We start from the raw sequence: 22,277 nt of genomic DNA, 5'->3' as shown, positions 1-22,277 counted from the left end.
TGAAACCTTAGAATAATTAATACAGTAACCGATTAATTTCACTTTTGTAAACGCGCATTCGTGTCCGCGTTTACATTAACAGCAGCAACGTAAATTATGTACTTGTATACATAAATGATAATACTATTATTATTACAACTATATATTATACATACAAAAAAAAAAAATATATATATATATACATATTATATTGTATACACATTAGTGAATGTTCAATGTTGAAATAAAATGCATATACGTTGTTTTCACCAAATAAGCCTTTCTTCTTGAATTTCTACTTTCATATTTCATTCCCTGACATAGGTATAGTGGTAAATAAAATTACTTGAGCATTCTTTTTGAAACCTTAATCTCAGTTTCTAACGAGAACTCGTTGTACAAGTACGCGTGCACAGAACGATTAAGTTAAAGCTGCATTGTCGTTGCGCGTCACTACAACGATAAGCGTTTCGATATAAAGCGTTGTTTTCACGTATTCTAAAAAACTAAGACAGAAAATATTATATAAATGATGCTTACCCTTTTCACGGGAGCACGCTTGCCTTTTAATAAAGATTAATACGCAATTGTAGTACGAATAACAGATAAGCACACAGAAAGAAATATTGTAGTATCTGCTACGCGGAAAAATTTAAACGAGCTTATTAAAGAGATTTTAACAAGCTTATATTCTAGTAAAAAGTTTTTATCTTTTTCTATCTTGCTCCTCGTCAGTCTACATACCAAAATACGATAAATGGTCAACAATAAAATACATGAAAGTCTAGTCAATTTATTAAAATAACAAAAACTTTTGGAAGCTTTACTTCTAAGGTATCACAGCACTTCACGAATCAGTCAGTAAAGTGAAGTAAAAAGCTCCACGGGATTACGATACAAAAATTAAAATACTTTTTACATGAAACTCCTGTAAATATCGACACACGTTGTTTCGACATTCTTTCAATGTTAAGCTGAAAATAAAGTATGAATTCGTTACTCCTTTCTTAATTGAATTTTGCTCCATACTGGCACGCAAAAGACATTTTGCGTCCATAACATCAAATTGCACTGCCTTTAATTATAAAGGGAAATGCAATGTAACGTTATACCTCCAACAGCTTTTTTCAAAAAATTTGATAATATATAAAAGTTAACGCAACGGGTGTACAATAGTTTATAAAAAATATATTGTAGAGGCACGAATAGTCATGTAAGAAATTGGCAAAATGATTATACTAAAATTGTTCGTATCAGCCTCGAGAACGAATGTTTATGTGGGCCCCTTATGGTGCATTTCCTTAAATGCACCCTGCTATTCGATATTTCTTACGTTTGGCCATACCGACGTCCAGGTTTGCCCTCAGGTTGTATATAACGAATAAGCATAATTTACTACCGTCGTATCCTTTACTAGCCATCATCCTGTCATCAACGGCTATTGGTTAAGACATGTCAACTGTCGCACCCACGTCAGCCACTTTGATCGTCATTTTTGCGTCTACTTTTTATGCCTTTGACTTTTCTTTTCTCTTCCGTTCAATATAAATATGCTTGATCGTTCGATGTTGGCACACCGAACAGACGCATAATCATCCATCAACCATTTGGAGCAGGTACTTATTTCCTCTTCTATTCGTTTCGAAGGATCCTGCGTGGTCGACGTGTAAGGTGTGTATCTTTTCTATTACACTTAATTTGTATTGCCTTTACATTATTATTCACGAATCGTCGCATATTAACAAACCAATAACTCCAGCGTCTTCTCCAAACTCAAGCTGGTGGTTCCATTTCATCACGGCACAATCTGCAAATCTACAATCTTACGTTTCTCGTTTAGAATAGACAGCGATATAATTTATCTCGATTTTAATACATGCACCTTGAAATAGAGTGTTTTACATCTGCAACATCGGCCAATGATTTTTAAACATATAACTTCAATCCACCGTCGATTTATTCGCGAAACATGTCTCTGACGCGACGGCGATCTTGTACGTGAGCGCGGCCGTCGGGAAAATTTCACCGACGGGCTTCAATAATGGGCTCGCCATCCATTATGGTAAATTATAGGTAACAATTAACAATATCTTATTATACACTAAACTGTAGCCTATTATTTACTAAACTATATCACTGTATCGTGTTGTAGCTGTAAAGTTTATATCCTAAATGCAGTATTCCACATAACATTAGTATATATAGAAAATATATAGAAATATATAGAAATATCCTGCAAGCATTCTAGTATTCTTGCATAGCTGTATAATGATATATTATCTATTTAATTCCCTTCCCTTCTTTTTCTTTCGTTAGCGTTACTTTGTACATGTACCATACATATACGTACAGAAACTAAATAACATTTTTTTTTTTTTATTTGTCAAGATAACTTTAATACTGGTATATAATGCTACGCAGTATGTAAAGCAGGACCAATGGATGAAGTGAAAATAAAACTTGGAAGAAATACAAGATTCAAGGCAGCTGTAAGACATCTACGATTTCCTTGAAAATTGAATTTAAGGGGCTGCACGATAATTAACTAGACATCTGAAGAAAACTACTTTACAGGTTTACTTTACAGGTATTGTTGAAACTTTCCAAGATTGCACACCGTTATTGATATCCAGATCGAAATACATACGCACGAACGTGCATACTTACTTTTAACGTCAAAAGGTTTAATATAATTTTTATCAAATTTAGAAACAGTCCATTTAGAGTCAGATTAGTCCATTTAGAAACGGATAGAAGACGAAGGTAGGTAAGCAAAGCTTAATGGAAAAACTGATATATAATAAATGCGACAAACAGGAGGAATTATTACATAAATGGTGCGAGCGATAAATGAAATTTAAATCAGAAGGATGGAGAAAGGGCATCGAATTAAAAAAAAAGTGGGTAAGGGAGATATGAACGATTTGCGACTGCGTTGTAGTGTCGGTGCAACTGCGACAGCATCGCTGGTACTGGTTCAGCCAACGTTGCACAGCGCCGACGTCTTTCTGGTATGGTGGGGTTGACTGTGTAACAGCTATGTCTTGACTATTTGCCTGTTGCATTTCGCAGTGTGAACTCCGCCAGGTTTGGGCGCTCCTCATTCGGAAGCGTCCACTTACTAAAAACTAAAAAAACAGATTAAAAATTATATAACTACATAAGCGTTATTATTAAACTACTAATATTAAACGTACGTGTGTGTTGAAACAGTTATAAAAATAAGATAAACAAACATTTTCGTGCACTGTCTTCTTTTCTTTTTAATAATTAATATTTGGTGAAATAAAACGGAGTTTGATACATACATTAATTATTAATAATATTAAGTAACAGTAATCAGTTTGTTGTGTTACAAGCTACATAGTTATGTGGTGTTCTTCGTATTGTTAAAGGAAAACTGAGAAGAAACAATCCCGACGATAATCGGCGATTTTTAACGACGGATAAGGTTTAAAGAATAACATATGCTTCGAAGAATCGGTACCGATATCCTTTGAAGAAAATAAAATAAAAGTGGGACATATTGTTAAAGAGCTTCTTAAAAGTCGTTTACAATTTGAAGAATAATAAACCAAGGTGAAAATAGTTCGTAACATGTGCATATCTCATGTCGTTCTTCTAATTACTTTTGACAGTTTCATATTCAGTGAGAGAAGAAACATTCCTTTTGTTCTGTTACGTTTCAATGAAATTCTGTTTAGTAAGTAAATAATAATTCTATTTTAATTTCATTATTCAAAGCAGGTTTCACATTTTCACATTTCATCTTTCGAATGATAACGATCCGTTACTTTAGCGGAATAATCACGTTTTAAACAATCAATCAATAGGTAAGGAAGGTAGAAGCAGGGGAAATTTTGAATACCTGAAAGAAAAATATGAATTATTGCGATATATCGTCGTTCGACATACACTATTCACACCTTTATGGTTGGATCCTCTTTGTTATTTGCGTCGTTGGTATAATTATGAATACCGTGAACATATTTGTTCTAAACCGACGGGAAATGCGATCACCAGCCAGTCTAACTGTAACGGGAGTGGCCGTGGCGAATTTACTACTAATAATCGAATACATTCCCAACGCGATTCGTTTATCCCTGTATCAGTTATCGAAGAGGGAAGACATCTTCAGCTACGAATCAGCAGTTTTCGTACATTTCCATTTGCTCTTTACCCAGGTAATCAATTTGATCATCTTTACTCTTGGTAATTTAAGTAAACAAATTTTAGTCTGCCATGTAATTTTTGTTAAATTTGATTTTCCAAATTTTTATAGCATCAGTAAATCTAAATAAAAATTTATTTAGATTTAAGTATTCCGTTCAGAGTGCCTCACCTTGATTGAAAAATTCACGTCGAAGGTATGAATTAATCAATCAAAAATATATGCATCATTGCGTTTCAAAGATTCCTCGATTTATTGCTGGGCCGTCGCTTCCTAGATTTGCTTTACAAAAGTAGATCTGCACATGTTTCAAAACTAATCGATACTAACGCATCTAATTTGCCTGCTTTTTTGATTAAAAAACTATTCAGATTTCGACTGGTACCGGCTATGTAGAAACCGACAGCAAATCTTTTCACTAGAATTTAGGCAACGGATTTTTTATCGGCTCTCTAGACAGACGTTACGATCATAAACATGCTTCAATTTTTTCACAAACTATAAATGACGAAAATAAGCTAAACCACGGATATGATACTCTATTATATTAAGTAGTCCCGCGTACAAGTTCGTGCCGCGTACTGCTCTGCTATTTAAATAAATGTATGAAACATACTTTCAAAGTTTATGATAAATGTAGTAACCCTCACGTTCCAGAGAATCTCTCTCCATTTTTTTGTCAAAGGCATTATACCTTCACTGTAAAACTTTTGTGGTTTTTTGATAAAATACCTTTCTACATTTTTTCCTGCTAAAAAATGTTGCATTGATCGAAATATAATAGGTAGTAATTAGATGGGCAGCGATATCCGGAGAATATGGTGGGTGTAATAAAATTTGCCAACCGAATTCACGTTCTTTTTTTTTACACGTTTTGTTCGATATGTGGCCTTGCATTATTGTGATGAAAAAACACCCTATTCAAATTTTTCAGTTTTGGTCGTTTTACTCTTATTGTATATCTCTTATCTTATTCACAGACATTTCTCGAACCTATAAACTTCGTGTTTCATCCACTAAATTACGAATTCTGTCTTGGTCAACGTCAGCCGGACGACCAGAGCACGGCTCATCTTCCAGATCAAAATTTTCTTTTCGAAATCGGTCAAACCAGTCTCTCTATTTCCTTTCCAAAACTCGTATAGCATAAGATGCCGTAAATGAACACGTGTCTCACTCATGCTTTTCCACAGCATAAAATACTAAATGCTTATTGCTATTCACGAACTTTTCTTATCGAATGCTTTCTCAGGACTGAACTTGATCATTAAACTCTCAAAAAATATAAACGCATTCGCGGCACGAACTTATGGGACAATCTAATATTTAACCGACCATTGCCGGTTAACAAAATAATAAGAAAATAGAACAAAAACCACAGAATTTCAAAGAATTTCTTTACAGATTTTCCAAACCATTTCAAGCTTGTTAACTTTGATATTGACTATTTGGAGATACATAGCGATAACAAGAAAGGATGACAATGTATGGTGTAGTTACAGAAAAGCCACTTTTACGGTTATTATGGTCTATGTTATCTGTATTCTATTTTGCATACCTTTATTTATGGTGATAGAAATAGGAAAGCACCTAGAGATCCTAGATTCCAGTGAGACAGGTATAAACATCGAAAATGGAAGATCAATTGGTAAGCAACAAAATTATGCATATTATTTTTATCATTTTCTCATAATTCATCGAAACATTTCAACTCAAAATGAATTTTCAATTGATTTTTTACTGCGTTTTAATTGTATACACTTTTCTTTTTTTTACTTACCTCTTTCAAACAAATTTCCTTGAATATTTCTCAGTTTATCAGCTATTAAAATGATGCTATTCCCTGAAATATTGTAAAGATCTGACCATCGGGATGATTAATTATGTTCAATTAGTTCTTGTAAAACCTTGTGCACGACCAAGCTTCATTTTATTCGTCTACCACTCACAGTTCTATAAAGGACCCTATTCAAAAACCATATATTTCCACCTACAACAGATTTTGTTTATACTTTGCATATTTGTAGATTTGTATGTGAGTCATCAATTGCCAGCGTAACATTTTGATAGGCCTCGTAATAACGGAGGGGGAGGGGGTCAAAATACGCATTTAGCGAAGTCTTTCCGAGGCTATAACTTTTGACTGAAAAAAGATATCGACTTGAATTTTGTGTCAAAACATCACAAAAAAAATCAAGCTCTCGAATGGTATATTACTTCTTATTTTTTCAAAATTTTTAAGTCAGCTTTTACGCATATTTCTGGTTTTGGCGGTTGTGAAAAATTGTAAAAAATTGCAATACCCAAAAAAAGTATTCTCAAATTTAAATTGAAAACTAGAAAAAAGCATAAAAAGTGACTTAAAAATTCCGAAAAAAGAAAAAATTATATAGCATTCGAAAGCTTACTTTTTTTAATCAAATCTTTTTTTAATCAAAAGTTATAGCCTCCGAAAGATTTTGCCAAATGCGTACTTTGACCCCCTCCCCCTCCCTTATTAAAAGGCCCGACAAATAGAGACTCTGACAATTGATGAGACACATATAGATCTACAAATATGCAAAGTTTAAGCAAAATCGATTGGGGACGAAAACATGGTTTTTGAATAGGGTCCTTTGTCCGTTTCAACAAATATTAATTTCATCTTCCTTATATTAAAGCGAATACCATATCCATTTCTACTTTTTCTTTTTCATTTAGCAAATTTAATTACATAGCATTTTTATCTTTCGATTTGCAAGTGGTTTAACGCTGGTTCATTCTCAGAAAAAACTAATTTCTGCTTTATAAATACAAATATGAACGATTCTGTTTATTAAAACAATAATATGTTGTATCAGTTCACGTTTTATTAGACATTAATAACGTCCTAAATTTTCACAATTATTCGGTCCAGGGGGCTAAAAATGCAATTTTCTTTAATTGACTTCATAACGGTTTATTTTATTTCGTTCTTCATATTGTCATTACGTGTTCATTTCCGATTCGTCAATGGAGATTAACTCGCATGATTCCTCAAGTCTGTTTAAATTCCTCACTAGGAAATACAACGATCGAACCACGTTACTTTGTACAATTGACGAAAATGGCAGAAAATCATAGGGTTCTGAAGTATATATATTTCTGGAATAGTAATCTAATAAAATATTCTCCGTACATCGTTCTGATGGTTATCTTTGTACAACTACTTCAAGTTTTACTGAAGCCCCGTAATCAAAATATCCGTAATCAAAATCTGAACCCAAGGGGCTTTGAAATCATAAATAGAAGAGACCAACCCGGCCAAACCATAAAAATGTTTCTTATAGTTTTGTTTCTTTTCCTCTCAACGGAGTTACCACAACAAGTTCTAGGATTAGTTAACGTGATACATGATCGTGGATTCTCCAAAACTTGTCACTTGATGTTAGGTCAGTATAACATAAATTAGTTTCTTTCGATGTATTAATTTTTTGAAACGAATGTTGCAAATGCTTCGCTTTATATTGTGTAACAGTTTTTGATTCTCGCAGTCACTAAACAACAGATTTTCAATTTATCACTGGAAATTGACAAAAGCAAAATAAAGAAATATATGAAAAATATTTATTGCAGTTAAAATATGCTCTTTCGAAAATTATATAAAGATCTTCAATTTCTGACAAGCTGAACAGTGAAGAATAAATATAAGTACTGCAATTAACGCTGAAAATTATGGATATGTAATTAATACTTTTATAATAATAGGGGTATTAATTCGAAATACACATCGTAAGAATCATTATCGGCATGCATCATTAATGAAAATTATTCATTATTGGGAAGAAAGCATTGAATATGTAGAATAAACATTTACGATCTGTGTATGCTTTGCCTTCAAGTAAATTATGTGAAATGTTCATGAAGCTTTTGCATATGTTCAACTAAATGTATTTTATTTTATTTTTTAGGTATGGAGAAAATACGTAGATGGAAGAAAGAGGTATCTCGGTAATACTGTTATAATAAGTATTATCAATTCTGTTACAGTTGATGTCGGTGATATATTGTCTCTCGTCAGTTCAGCCATTAGCGTTTCTCTATTTTGTTTAACGAATAGCCAATTCAGAGCAACATTTAAAACGTTTATCTTCGGAGAACGGGAATTACCTGCAAATAATCGCGAAGTCCAAATGGAAATTCGTACATCTTGTGTGTAATTACGAAAAAAATGATGGATCATACCTTTGTTTGACAACCGTACATTTACTGATTGTGATTTTCAGATAAGTAATTAAATAATACGTACTTACTGTTTACTTTTCGTTTTAAAGTGAGGCTGTACAAAATTAAAAATAATTAAATTAATAATTAGTTTAAAAAAAAAGCGTACAGTTTCACACTTGTAACATTTTTTAATCGGACTAGAAGCAAACATTCCTTATCTATCTTACAAGCATCTCATCTTTAGTTCGACAGATGGTGCTCAGAACTATTTCCTTGAAAAGATTTGGTTATGGCTAACTGAAATTTTTTAAATTTAAGAATAGATATTCATTTGAAAATTTTTCTGTTAAAAAACAGTAACATTTTACAAAAAGAAAAAGTATATATTTTTAAAAAGTCTATATTTTGTCTTAAATAGTTAGAAAAGTGTGTATACATATATGTAAAAGTGTAGTATTATCATTACACTTACTAAAAGAAGATACGTATATTTTAATGAAGATATAAGTGTGATATTAATGTGATAATATGTATATATGTGTAAAAAACATATAATATGATGACATGAATGCTATTTCAAATCAAGTTGTAAGATTACATGTATAAATGTATAGATGCGTACATACATAGCTTAATAAACATCTTCTGTGTACGCAATAACGAATATAACAATATAAATGTCTGTAAATGTATGCTGCAAAATATATGTAAATTGTGTGTACTAATTGCATTTCAGCATAAATCCATATTTACAGTTTCGTTCGCAATCTTTTAAGCGGTTGGTATTAATGATTTAAAATTTGGTGGCAATTCTGCTACTTGTGTTCAAGCGCCACCAACAGTGAATTTTAAGAACCAGAAATACCAATGGCGGAGCTAGATTGATCGAGACGCCAGAACTTGCACCCTTGCCGAACAAGAATCTCGGTATAAATATCGTTATAAATATAAAAGAAGTGAGGTTGAGAGGCGTTACCGCTAAATACATTGCTTTATTTGTGAAAAAAGTTTCGGAGCACCTTAAAACCGTTAATCTACACTGCAGCTGTAACAACATAACTGCATGGAGACGCTTCGAGAATGAGAGAAAAAGGTAGGCAGTCTCGCTTTTACCCTCTTAAATTTATTTTTATGTTAATTTTCTACTTTTCTCGAAAATATTATTTCCACAAGAAATAATGTTCTTCGAAAAATATTTATTTCTTGATATAAAATTAAATTTTTTAACTTAAAATCTCGTGCACAGAACATTCGTAAAGCAATCATTGTTAAAAAAGACATTATTATAATATAGTATATTTCTTTTGGTTCAAAGCTGTTTTGTCTTTTAAACTAATGATTACAATTTATTTTCCATCAATTAAATTGTACCGGTAACGTAAGCTTTACAATATTTGTCGCGTACTACTATTTCATAACAAATGAACTTCTTAAAATAGATATTATAAATTCATGTTATACGTGTACATATTAGCGAGTACTTTTTTTCTAGTTATTGTATGCTATGATCCAATAATTCGAACAATCGTTCCGACCTTAATCACAAGACGCGCCCTTGAACGCGCCGATTCGGGGAAAGGCCGATACCAGAGAAGTGGGTGTAATCGGCATAAAGAAGTTTGTTTGTCTGTGATAAGATGTCTAGTTCTACCGCAAAGTAACAAACACGATAATAAGTTCTACGAGGCTCGTATACGTAACCACGACCAGCTGAAATGAGAACATAGCGTGTCTCTCGATTTCTCCATTGGAAACGTTCCTGGAATCCTCGCTGAAATAGTCATCGATCCACCGATGAACGGCCCCGCACGTTTCTATGTAGTAATCTTTATCATTCGAGCCTATAGCTCCTCTTTAGCATGCTTTCTAAATTACTAGCGCGCCGGTACGCGACATTATAAAATCATTTGGATTCCTGTGAAAGTAATCCTTAATCGTTGCTAGTCATGTACCCCGACACCCTCCATACAATCGGAGACGTGAACATTTGCAATCCAGAGACAATGGACATTTACAAAATTCTGCATAGAATTTATTGGCTTAGGGGTAAATGAAAATGTTACATGTAACGAACGGTAATTATTGAACAAACTTATGAATATGAAGCGTGTAGAGTTATGCTATGTCTTATATAAAACCTCTATATATGGCATACTACACGGTTTCTTTTTATAATTAACAGCAAACTCCTTGTTTGAATAAAAAAATATTGAGAATTAAGGTCTTATCTCACTGCAATCTATCGTTTTATCGTTGAAATGAAACAATGTCTAAAAGGTTTAATTGATTTCAGGGAACGAATAGAAGTGCTATGAAACCTAATAAAGGGAAATTAAATATTCTTAGAAGTCGCTTTCACAGTGAGTCTAAGTACTAAAATTTTGTAGAAATTTATATGAATGTTTCGAGAACGTGTTGGAACTGCGCGATCTGCAAAAGAACGATTTCTAGAAAACTCGGCAATTTACCACGAAATCTTCTCCCCTCCCACAGCTTGAGAACCCCATAAATGCACAATGGGACGCATTGTGTTCCTAATAACGGAATCGGTCTCCGCCTATTGTTCAGAGGACATAAAAGCTTTCTGGAAACATATGACACGTTTCGAACGTGTCAATCTATTCCGGTTACATTTTGTATTATTGAGATAGATTTCATAAGAGAGGAAAATATAGCAGCGCTATTATAGTCAAATTTATATACAGTGACTGAAAATATACTCCTAACATGACACTTCGTTTCTCTGTTATCTTAAATGAAGTAAAACGAATTATTGAAATATTGAAGTCAAATTCAAGTTGGAAGTTACGAATTTTTCAGTAATGTTTCAGTGATCAATTTCAGCAATCAATTTTTCTAGTAAAATATTTTCAATTGAAATGTCATGACTCACGAGCATGGTGTTCCTTATTTGGACACCGCGTATCATCAGCAGAGAATGTTCTCTTCGTAATTGAGTTTCATAATATTTATATGATTTATGAAGAACAGTTTGCAGCTTTTGAAGTAATGTATCTATTTTTTCTTTTTATTAACCGTTCTCGTAGATAAGCACACGGAAATCGAGCCTGTGTAAATCACTTTCAATGATCGATAAAGATAAACGCAATGAATTTTTATTTTCAGGAAATAACCATTTCATTATCAATATATTTCTTCGAAATGTAAATAATTAATCAACTCAAGCGTACAAAGCGTTAAGTGAATCAAAGGTATACTTTTAAAACGAACAGAATTAATGCGAGATAATAGTAGTTTAATAGCAGTATCATATTAGTATTATAGTATATCTTATTTTTAGTCATTTTTAAAGAAATTATTTCAACTTCTAATTTTAATTGGGACAAAAATATCTCACAATGAAGTCAAGTGATATATTTTGTGTACGGATAGTACAAACAATTTTTCTAACAAACAATACAAAAGTCCGGAAAGAAAATTAACTCTTCCAATTAAGTTATCAATAAGTTATCACTTTTCCCCAGTAACAAAAAAAGAAAAACTAAAAGACAAACACCTACTGAATCTAGAACGGATCAGAAAGTTTGCAGAATATTTGAAAGGGAGAGGAACAGAGGGAGTAACGTATTTTGTTAAGAGAAACTCGTATTGTTCCACCAGCTGGATTCTTACGGATTTATTCTTGGAAATGAACGAGAATAACGTGTCTTAGGTACGCGCGATACTTTCCGTCTCTTTCTCTCGTTCTCTATCCATCTCCTTTTTCTTCTTTCGACACAATAAAATCTAAACATGTTCAGATTTATATTAGGTAATTGACGTTGCTCAGTCTGGTTCTCAAATTACTCGATTCTCGGTACATCAATACAATTTAAAGATTGAAAAAGATACGAAGAAAGAATTAAAAAAGTACCGAAATGTCTAGATCGCGTTGCTTCCCGCAAAAGTCAATCGAACCAATCGATAACTGCCAATCGTAACGTACAATAAAACATCTGATGATTAATCAATAAATATCGATAGTATACAACAGTATACATAATGATTGAAAAAAGAAACAGACTGCCTCCTTTTATACTCTCGAAGTATAGATTTTATTATTCAAAAGGGTTGGTTAAAAAACAGTAGTAGGAGTGTTACATAAAACTGAAAGTGTAACACGCACGGTCAGTTCGAGTACTTCGGCTGGATCGAAAAATTTGCGTAAAAACTGTAAAGCTTTTCCGAACTGCTTTTGTTATTCTAAAAGAAACCTCTGACCGTATAACAGTTCGTGAAATGTTTGCCAATGCCGAGTATACCAGTTGGGAGGGGAGTCACAGTCTGGCAGCGGCGATCGATTGGCAGCCAAGATCTTAAGTGCACGGCGTCAAATCGTCGGAATTCGTGGTGACGTCTCGGCTGGAGGCCCACGGAAATACGAACTCGTAAGTGAGAACGATGACGCGATAACACCAGGCGAGATCGCACGTAAACCAGTTAAAAGGAATCCATTTTTCCGCGAGCCATGTGCTCTGCCGCACATGTAACAGCGATGGCTTTGACAGTTCGCTGTGAACAATTGTTTCTATAAAAGACGCAAAATACTACACGCCTACCTTGATGTCACCTGTCCTTATAGTATCGCATGTTCAAATATTTCCCTGTTTAAAATAGCGTTGATTTTTATTCTCTTCTTATGGTTATAACCTCATTACTAATTAACACGCGTCACGCAGCTACCCGATCAGGTTAATATCTTTTACAGTATAGCCTACAATGAGGTGTGTTTCAAGTCAGGGAATAGTTAAAATACCATGATCAATATATATCAACATTAATAAGGAACGATGAGCAAATTATTCAGTATTGCTCGTTGATCACTTCCGTATCGTAGCCATCACTGAAACTGAACGAGTCTTCCACGATTTCCCCCACCATTCGTGGTCAGGTCACGTGTTTTTCCCACCCCGATTCTTATACAAACAATTATAGATTCATTCAATGCTCGCAGCGCCAGTGCTGTTTCAACTTCCACGTTGGGTGGAGTGTTTCTATATCTTTACTATTACGCCTTGTCAATCTATTAAGAACAAACGTTGCGCATTCACAAAGAAGCTGTATTATTTATTATCAAGATCCGGTTGTTCTTAATTCTCGAGCGGATTCGTAAAGCTTCTGGAGTTTCTATTGTGTTACGAACGAAAATTATTTTTAGCTGTGGTTCGAGCTATTTTCGAGACGGTGAGGTGAAAGTGGAAGTGTCTTTTCGGAGAACGTCTCGCCGGGAATTTCTTTTTCTGGTTGTCACCAGATCTACAATAAGTATTTCGGTAAATAACGATTTTAGATTTTATGGAAATTTTATCGCTCGTTTCTCAAGAACTCTACGTCACCTCTGAACATCGTTCCAGATACACACTTCTGTTTGTTTCAACGGTTCCTCGTAGGAATTTTAATGTAATCTGCTGTCACGTTAGTAATTGTTTTAAAAATAATTGAACGTGCCAAATATATATCAATATACTTTTCGTCTTTGCATTTAGAAATGTACATCATCCGAGAACAAATGGACTAGATTTGTAACGATGAGATTTTAATATTTTTACTCCTAGTTGGAAAAAAAGAAATGAATCATCTCATGTCATTTTCTGTTTCTTGTTTTGTTTTTCCTCTTCTTGTCGAAGGGACGATTCTAATAGATTCATAAGCGAAGCATACATACAGAATTTTCTTACCGGACGATAATATCCAATGAGTTTAGCATTTGCGCTAAAAGAAATTCATTTATTTGCAACAAGTTTTCTACTTTTACACTTTCATGCTCAACTGAAATAAAACATCTGTATTTATAATAATGTTAAGGTACACTATCCGTTTAAGTTTTTACTTATCGATTACTTAAAACGAAATTGTTAATTAGTTAACGGTCAGCAGATAACACTCTAAATACTTGTAACAACAAAAGCAGATCCATTCACGGAAGCAGGTTTATTTCTTCGAAGGCTTGTAAAATAAAATTCACGCTTATCTGTAAGAGATAAAATCCGTGTTACCACTCATTCGGAGAACCTCTTCTCATTTGTACTTGCTGGAAATCGTATCGATAACAAGGCCAGCTATAGGATCATTCATAAATGGTGAACATTAAATTGATTATAATTTAGGTAAAAATTTATTATATTTCATATACAATAGTGTTTCGGTTCTAATCAATTTTACTAATGACATATAGTTAAAATTTATATCAGGAAAACTATTATAACTTCAATAATAATTGAGAAAATTGTTAACGCGTGCGTTAATAAGTAACTGTTAATAAAAAGAAGTAATTACTCGTGGATATCAAGCATTGTGCACGAGTCTCAAGTAAAAAATGTTTTCTATCGCTAAGAAATGTTTGCTACTACAATTAACAAGTATTTTTCTCTTTTTCTTTTTTTTCTTTTTTTTTTTTCTTGTACATGTAAACATCGTGTTTTTAATGCAAACTTTTGTAGAATGTGAAATAATTGTTGTGCTTAGAAATATCTAAAAAATAACGCTTACGTCGTATTAGTCGTCATTTCTTTTTTTTCTTTTTTTGTGGAACTGTACAACTAAAGGAATCGCAGGAACATCGATGAAGTTGACCAGTAAAATTAGCATTCTCTGCGACGAACTGTATTTCTCTGGCGTACAGGTCATCAGCCCAGTTCGTCGTTTTCCAAGAAGACGAATTTCTAGCCCGACCCCTTGGAACAGGGTAGGCCCCCAACCCTTCCCCCAATTTATGATGCTTTCGAACCACCTTATGACTTGGAGCGTGCATCGTAAAACTCGTTCGTTACTTTTTCTTCGTCAGATTTATGCACTCCGTTATCCTCCTGCTATCCTTATATACATGTGCATTAATTTTTATTACTTCATTAACATTTTCTTTTTTCTTTTTGCCCTGCATATTTTCATTATAATTAACTTTATTATCAACGGACTTGTGTTTTCATCTTCTTTAAATCAATCGTAAAGCCGTTAATTACTAACACGGGTTATTAATTGATTCTTCGAAGTAGTTACTTGAAACTTTACGTTTATTATTTGCAAAGTTAATCGCTCTTTGTTTTACTGCCTACTGTATATCTTTTGTAGCGGTATTCACTTGTTTGTACCTACGGTTGACAAATATTCTCTTTTTCTTTGCCCTTTTATCGGGAAGGGCGAATGTTGTAGGACTAGATAAGCAAAGATTACGCGATATTTCCGAGGAAAGACATTATTTCTTTCTTACATCTTCCCCCTATGTACACTCGTGTATTTCAAATCTCCATGGTTGTATAAAAAGGCATTCTCTGAGATTTCTTCTAATTTTGTAGCTCTCCATCAGGGAAGAGGTCTTGTTCTGTTTCCTCAAATAAAACTACGACGTCCAATTCTGCGAAGTCCTCTTTGCTCGAAGAAAGATTTTTCTCTCCTTCTCTCTCCTTTGACCGTTTCCATTCCCCTGCAACATTCCAACGGCAGGAGGGAACAGATGGTCGTGGAAGAATGAAGACCCAAGTTATCGTGAATAATAAAAGATGAAAATTAATGATTTTCCATTCGAACTGCTCATGTTTCAACTTCATATTCTTAACAGTTCGCGAAAGATTATAAATTCACGCAAGTTCATGCGAGTAAACAAAGATATCAGGCTTTTTTAATATTATGTTATTTTCGAATCCAAAAAGAGCATGCGAATCACATGCCTCGGATAACGAAGAAAGTTTAGCGCGTTAATTTTAAGTTACCAATAACTTACTATTTTAATTTTCAATTTGCTTACCTTTCGGAAAATGTATGTAAGCTTACAAATGTTTGAAAATTGTTGGAAAATCGAATAAGTATTTATTTTTTTCACCGATTACAAAAACTTCTATAAGATATCGCATGTTTCAATATCATATTTACTTCGATATCATATACGTGTCGTTCATTGACGACTATTATTTCAAGGAAGACCTGATAACATAAAAGTTAACGTGCGTCATCAAATAAAACAGATTCATATTTGGTATAAATTGGTTATTTCACGCTTTATAATTTACAACCGTGGAGTGTTTCGTGTACCATAAATTTAATGGTTTAATTGAGATAAGAAACAAAAAAAATTTCGCAAATAGTTTCACTTGTAACTTTCTAACATAATTTCCACTCTGTACAATTCTTCTTTATCTCGGCAATTGCCATCAGAGGTTTCGATAGAATATTTGCGTAGCGAGCATTTTATGTACCCGTAACAAGAATTGCGGAGTTGCAAAAATGTAGAAATCTGTTTTGGTAGAAACGATTATGGGGTTCCGGCTAATACCAATTTGTCGATGACGCGATGTGAAATCGTTTCTCGAAATCGTTACCGACAATCGTTCCTTTTATTTAGGACAATGAATATTTATCGTAACTGCAGCTTTGTTAACCATGACGCGACAATTTCGATGAAAAATGTTTCATTCGGTGAAGTATTACGTTATAAGAGGAAGGGGCATTGATTCCCTTCGCTTAGTGCTTACAATATGTGTATACTCGTATCTTTAAAAGAATAATTACAACAGACAAGATGTTACAGTCAAATTATTATCACCGGTGAATTTGAGAGCAAGATATAATATGCTATTTATAAAAGAGTTGCTGAACATATTCAGAATGAAGCGTCCACTGGAAGCTACAAATTTCCATTATCGCGATAATATTATTTGAACTGTACATATCAAATTCAATGTTTACTCCCTTCAACGCTGATACGCGGTACCTTCTTTATTACCGCTAAAGATTTATTTTAAGTTGTGCGCGCGCACGCGTATAGGAGGTTTGTCTCTGATACGGAGCTGACAAATATTTGGGAAAAGCTCTGAATTCGATTGATTCAGGGAAACCAGTAGTGTCGAAGTCGGTGGAGAAGGGAAACGGGATTGTCAGTTGGTCGGCGCGGATAGGAGAAGTGGGGTTGAGAGATGGTGGGAAGTTGGAGAGGCCAAGAACAACTTCTAAATGGGGGCTTGGCCTTCTAGTATTGCGACACGTTCGTGGAAAAGCGGCTCCGTACCGCTTTACTAACACTCGGATCGGACGTCCATCTGCCACGTGGCCTGTTAAAGCACAATGGGAAAAGAACGCAGCTGCGGTGTGTTCGGGCGATGTCGAAAGATGCGTCTCTACTTTTGTCGAGACCACGAGAGAATGCGACACCTGGTCTCGAAACTGTGAATCGTAAAGTCCTACGTGCAAGTCGCGCCTCGACGTTTGCTCGATTATTTAAATAACCCTACCGAGGCACTGACAAGGTTAACGGACTCTTATGTCAACTTGAATGACTCGACTCGATCGCTTAGAAACAGTCTCATTTTTTACGTTGATATTTTTGGATCCTTCTTCTTTTTGGTTTCGCGTCCACTAACCTATGCTTTAATTTATCAATTCAAATTCATTTCCTTTGTTCACTACGTAACGCACAATTATTCGTTGCATTTGCTTTTACGTTTGTTGATCGAGCTTCCAAGAAGACGGGTTCGACGCGAAACATCTTATTTCTGTTACACGATACAAAAATATCGAAGGGAACGTATCTCCGTTGTTCGAAAGACACGTTATCGCGGCAGGTGAATTTAAATAATAATAGGGTGTCGTTTTATATAAAAGTCACCAAAGTTTACTGCGTGCAGTAAATTCACGAGAAAAACAAAATTGCAGTGGCGCGTTAGTATTTTTAGTTCGAACAGATTTTCATGGAAAATGACTTACGCAATGCGGTCAATTACGTAAATTATACGAGTCATTTATAAATAATCACGTGCGGAACGATGCCTGAAGTACGAAGTATTAAACTTACAGTATAATTTTAAAAATCTGAAATTCGTGTTAAACAAACATCCAGCTTTTGCCCACCTCACATTAATTACATGAAAATGATTTTAAGATTAATTTGATTAATAAGGAATTAATTTCAATATTAGTGAATTATATTTTTGATATACTTAATATTATGCATTTGGTAACATACAATGTATATTAATAATATATATCCAAATATTATTATGATAGAAGTGGCAAGACTATGTATTAATAACATGTATTATGTAATTTTATGTGTACTAGTTTTATAACAGATAACTTTCTGCTTACAGATGCATTGCCACTGAAAGTAAGATATTCCTGTGAAAAATGTTGACGGTGATGTGCCCAAACTGTCGCCACAGATTCCCAGCACCGGGTTGTTGCAAGTCTCAAAACATGGACGAAGATAATACCTTAATTCATCCAACAACCTGTTATTATGGTGGCTTATTAGTTCCTAAAGGTTATACCAGCGGTGGTGGTTGCTTTATAAATGCACCAACTATCATTCATAGCCAACCTGTCATCAATTCATTCAACTATCCTTCGATGGCATTTGATGCAGAGAAGCGAAAAATTGACAAACAAAAGGATAGTTTCCCTCAAAAATGCAAAAAGGATACACAGATCTTTGGATTTCCACTACTCAATGAAGGAGGAGAAAAAAATCAGGGCTCTGGTTGTCAAATTACAACAAGTTGTGATTTAACTGGTGGAAGTGTGATAATAACGACACCAAGTATACAATCTGGTGGCTGCTTAATTCAAAGCAGAGATTCTGACGTTATGAAGCAAATTCCACATATGGAAATCCGTCCACAATTGTCAGGCGGTGGGTGTTTTGTCCAAAATACATTATCAACCGAAAGTCAAGAAACCCCGATTATAACTACCGAACAGAAGGATCAACAAGAAAGTCTGATTAGTGACAAGAAAATGTTCTTAATACCACCAAGTGGATGTCAGGAATTACCAGGAACTCGGAGGAACATTCTACCACAAAAAATAGAAGATGGAATGGGAAATTGTGAAAATCCACTATTTTCGAGTTTCCAAGTGACCAATGCGCCTGTGATGCAGTTTCAGCACGTTAAAAATTCAATGGAAACTGAACGAGAATCAGAACAAAATAAAAATTTCAATTGCTGTTGTAACAATGTTCAAAATCTTTATCGTGTCAAATCGAATAATCTCCCAGTTACAGAGAATCGTAGTTCAATAATATCGGATTCTAATCCTGGAGTACAGATTCAAGTAAATGCAACTGTACAGATTCCTGCAAGCTTGAAGCAATGCACAGTGAATATAACTGCAACCACTACAAACTCACCTAATTCGTTATCAGGTGTAACATCAAAAACTAAAAACAATTTTAATGGTGGAGGTTTAGTGCAGAAGAATGATACTCAAAATGACGAGGAAAATTTTGAAGAGAGAAGAGATAGAGCTCCTACAACACCAGTTTCATGGTTAATGCCATGTCCTTGGAGTTTTGACAGTTACATGATAGACAGGGATGCGACTAGATTGAACGAAGTTAAAAGACTTTTTCAAGCTTGCGGTTGGTATCACGAGGGTCTCAGTTGGCAACAAAGTGAAAGTTTACTAAAGAACGCAGCAGTCGGCAGATGGCTGATGAGAGATAGTTCCGATAGCAGATATATGTTTGCTGTGTCTGTGCAGACTGCTAGAGGACCTACCTCTGTTAGAATTCACTACTTTCTGGGACAATTCCGATTAGATGCTGAACCTAGGCTTGCTTTTGCTATTCCTCTTTTTGACTGTCCAATTAAAATGCTCGAATATTATGTAGAATATTCAAAAAGTGTTGATGAACACCGAAAAGAGGTCTGGGTAGATTATAGTGGACAACTTTATAGTGAAATTTACTTGACAAAGCCTTTAGTTAAAGAAGTTAGGTCCCTTAGTCATTTGGCCAGACTAGTTGTTAATAGAAGCAAATTACCAACTAAACACTTGCCACCATTAATTCAGAATTATTTAGCAGAATATCCATACACTATTTGAAAACTGATGCATAATGTTCTTTCTGGTTTCTGGTTTCTGGATTCTCTTTTACAAATGCCTTTGTAAAATCTTAAAGTTCATATGTATTAAAAAAAATTAATGAATCAATTCCAAATGAGTACATAGTAAGAATATCTAGGAACTTATTCGTTTGAATTGTATCTAATAAATTTTCTTTTAATTAATAAATACTTATAAAGATACAAATAGATTATACCTTAATTTAAATACCTATTTCAGTGTAAATGAAATCAAAATGTTCCATTGTATCGATTCCATAAACCAGAAAAGGATACATTTATTTTTATACATTTTAAAGTAATTTGCATCAGAATTTGCGATGAAACACAAGATATGAAGTTCAACTAATGAGATATTGAAATCTACACTTTCTCGTAAATTAAAAGAATTAATTGAGTGACAATTTGTGGTATTTTCTTAAAGCAATATGTGTCATTGAATTGTTACGTTAATTAAAGAATGTAAGCGTTAGATGAAAGTGTGTAATTTTGTTCGTAGTCAGTAAAGCATAATATTATAAGATTGATTATTCGACCGAGTTTCTTTTCCGTTTGAAATTTTCTCGGATGGCAGGGTACCATTTACATACTCTGCATGGACCAATCAAATTCTACGTTTACCTGTTCCTAAATAATTAATGAAATTATTTGCTTTCAAGCTTCTCATCGATCCGAAATTCCCTTGATTTAAAAGTTTTTCATCAAGGGAGATACGATTAGATAAGTGAAATATAAATTGGGCGATTTTATCATACAACACTTATTTTAACGACGTAGAAACCAAAATTGACCGACTTCCTAAAAGTTACGTCTTTTGATTTCCGCAGAGTTAGAGACTCTAATCAGTTTGGGCTTTAGAACGGATCCTTCGATGCATTGAGAATAAATCAGGAATTTTTTGGAATTTACGAACTGATTACTAAAAACACTTAAATTTCGCAGAAAACTCGGTCGGCTCTGATATTTCGTGAGCAATGATTGGCAACATTTAATACTTACAAACTATTCAAGTTATCGAAAAGCTGTGCGAATCATTGTGTGTGCTTAAAACTTAAAACTGATTAGGAATAGTAAGAATGATATTAAATCGACTTCAATGAAGAAATCGTAAAACAGTATTAGAATTTAGAACGTTAATTCCGACTCTTCTTTCACAGTGTAACTTATGATACTGGAATTGTGAATCAGTTTCGAAAATTAATATGTACTACTAATTTGCAAATTAGTTGTATGTTGTAAAAGGTCTGAAATATTGTAGTAGCTTTTTGTAATGAACATGATTTTTTCTTTTTATTATTAAAGCTTAGTACTGCAAATAAAAAAAAGTCGCAATTAGAAATAACGAAAATACTGCAATTTTTAATGTAATGATTATTTGTCTAATTACCTGATATGAAATTAATAATCATACTTCAGTTTCAGGTAGAACAAAATGATTCACAAAATAGTGTTATTCGAAATTAAGAGTTAAAACCACACGTGCGCGCGCGCGCGCACACACACACTCTGCAGAAAAATCAAACACTAAATTAATTTAATTCTTGATTGTTAGCAAGTTTTTCTAAATGTATGTTGCATGTATGTGTGTAAGAGAGAAAGAAATCTTTGTATATGTACGAATAAGTATTAAGGGATATGATTCAGATGTCGATTATTAGGCAAAATCATGATCGATATATTTTTTTAAACAAAAAATCGATGTTTTTTTCGAAACAAGCATGATTTTTCAAATAGGAAACATCATACAGGGTGTTTCCAAGTTCCCGAGCCTCTTTAGATAAAATGTTTTTGAAGAAATCACATCGTTTTAAACTTTTCTTAATAATCGCAGTACTGCATTTTTTCAGTAACTATTCACGTTTTGATATGGAGGCACCCTGTATAAATCAATATAGGATTTTTTGTTCATTGTCTCTATATTAGAGATGACCTTTTAAACCATTGATGTATCTGCCCTTCTTAGGTCATTTCAAAACAGAAATACTTAAGATAGGCTTATCTTTCCGACTAATCGTGAATTATAAATTCGTTGTTTTTCTAGTGTGAACTTTTAAGATAACGATCAGGTGACAGCTAATAATGTTATACGATATTTACATTATTATATA

The 22,277-nt window shown here is 33.7% G+C and overlaps 3 protein-coding genes and 2 long non-coding RNA genes across 8 annotated transcripts; 3 read left to right on the top strand and 2 right to left on the bottom strand.

Annotated features, from left to right (window-relative positions):
* The first annotated feature begins 3,860 nt into the window (after positions 1–3,860).
* Positions 3,861–8,402, top strand: LOC143422672 (uncharacterized). The gene is made up of 4 exons (XM_076893474.1): positions 3,861–4,191; positions 7,192–7,560; positions 8,159–8,311; positions 8,395–8,402. The coding sequence occupies exons 1-4, from the start codon at positions 3,861–3,863 to the stop codon at positions 8,400–8,402; spliced, it is 861 nt and encodes a 286-aa protein (XP_076749589.1).
* Positions 8,403–9,157: 755 nt separating this feature from the next.
* LOC143422834 (uncharacterized) lies at positions 9,158–15,858 on the top strand. Of its 4 annotated transcripts, none has more exons than XR_013101767.1 (3): positions 9,158–9,428; positions 14,881–15,020; positions 15,628–15,858. It is a non-coding gene; the product is annotated as an uncharacterized LOC143422834 (long non-coding RNA). The 4 variants fall into 4 exon arrangements; XR_013101766.1 differs by lacking the exons at positions 14,881–15,020; positions 15,628–15,858 and adding exons at positions 9,828–9,992; positions 10,176–10,261; XR_013101768.1 differs by lacking the exon at positions 9,158–9,428 and adding an exon at positions 13,293–13,608.
* Positions 10,114–12,174, bottom strand: LOC143422836 (uncharacterized). The gene is made up of 2 exons (XR_013101769.1): positions 11,969–12,174; positions 10,114–10,250 (listed from the first exon to the last, which is right to left on the bottom strand). It is a non-coding gene; the product is annotated as an uncharacterized LOC143422836 (long non-coding RNA).
* Positions 15,859–16,147: 289 nt separating the features above from the next.
* LOC143422671 (uncharacterized) lies at positions 16,148–17,810 on the bottom strand. Its single transcript, XM_076893473.1, has 4 exons — positions 17,766–17,810; positions 17,334–17,552; positions 16,525–16,659; positions 16,148–16,252 (listed from the first exon to the last, which is right to left on the bottom strand). The coding sequence occupies exons 1-4, from the start codon at positions 17,808–17,810 to the stop codon at positions 16,148–16,150; spliced, it is 504 nt and encodes a 167-aa protein (XP_076749588.1).
* LOC143422823 (uncharacterized) lies at positions 17,456–21,513 on the top strand. Its single transcript, XM_076893758.1, has 2 exons — positions 17,456–17,582; positions 18,424–21,513. Exon 2 carries the CDS (start codon positions 18,449–18,451, stop codon positions 20,147–20,149), a length of 1,701 nt encoding a protein of 566 aa, XP_076749873.1. The 5' UTR covers positions 17,456–17,582; positions 18,424–18,448; the 3' UTR covers positions 20,150–21,513.
* The last annotated feature ends 764 nt before the right edge of the window (positions 21,514–22,277 follow it).

This window comes from Xylocopa sonorina, chromosome 4, assembly GCF_050948175.1.
Source record: "Xylocopa sonorina isolate GNS202 chromosome 4, iyXylSono1_principal, whole genome shotgun sequence".
Taxonomy (NCBI): domain Eukaryota; kingdom Metazoa; phylum Arthropoda; class Insecta; order Hymenoptera; family Apidae; genus Xylocopa; species Xylocopa sonorina.
The sequence above is the reverse complement of the archived record's forward strand: the minus strand, read 5'-3'. Positions and strand labels throughout refer to the sequence as shown.

What these genes read in the sequence shown, in the direction of transcription:
- LOC143422671 (XM_076893473.1), bottom strand. Translation starts at nt 17,810, where the DNA reads ATGTTTCGCGTCGAACCCGTCTTCTTGGAAGCTCGATCAACAAAC. An exon ending in TGGAAGCTCGATCAACAAAC is followed by an intron (nt 17,553 to 17,765) that starts GTAAAAGCAAAT and finishes GTGCCTCGGTAG; the next exon opens with GGTTATTTAAATAATCGAGC. An exon ending in CTCCGCAATTCTTGTTACGG is followed by an intron (nt 16,253 to 16,524) that starts GTACATAAAATG and finishes TTATGTTATCAG; the next exon opens with GTCTTCCTTGAAATAATAGT.
- LOC143422823 (XM_076893758.1), top strand. Translation starts at nt 18,449, where the DNA reads ATGTTGACGGTGATGTGCCCAAACTGTCGCCACAGATTCCCAGCACCG.
- LOC143422672 (XM_076893474.1), top strand. Translation starts at nt 3,861, where the DNA reads ATGAATTATTGCGATATATCGTCGTTCGACATACACTATTCACACCTT. An exon ending in TTTGATCATCTTTACTCTTG is followed by an intron (nt 4,192 to 7,191) that starts GTAATTTAAGTA and finishes ATTCCTCACTAG; the next exon opens with GAAATACAACGATCGAACCA. An exon ending in AACTTGTCACTTGATGTTAG is followed by an intron (nt 7,561 to 8,158) that starts GTCAGTATAACA and finishes ATTCTGTTACAG; the next exon opens with TTGATGTCGGTGATATATTG.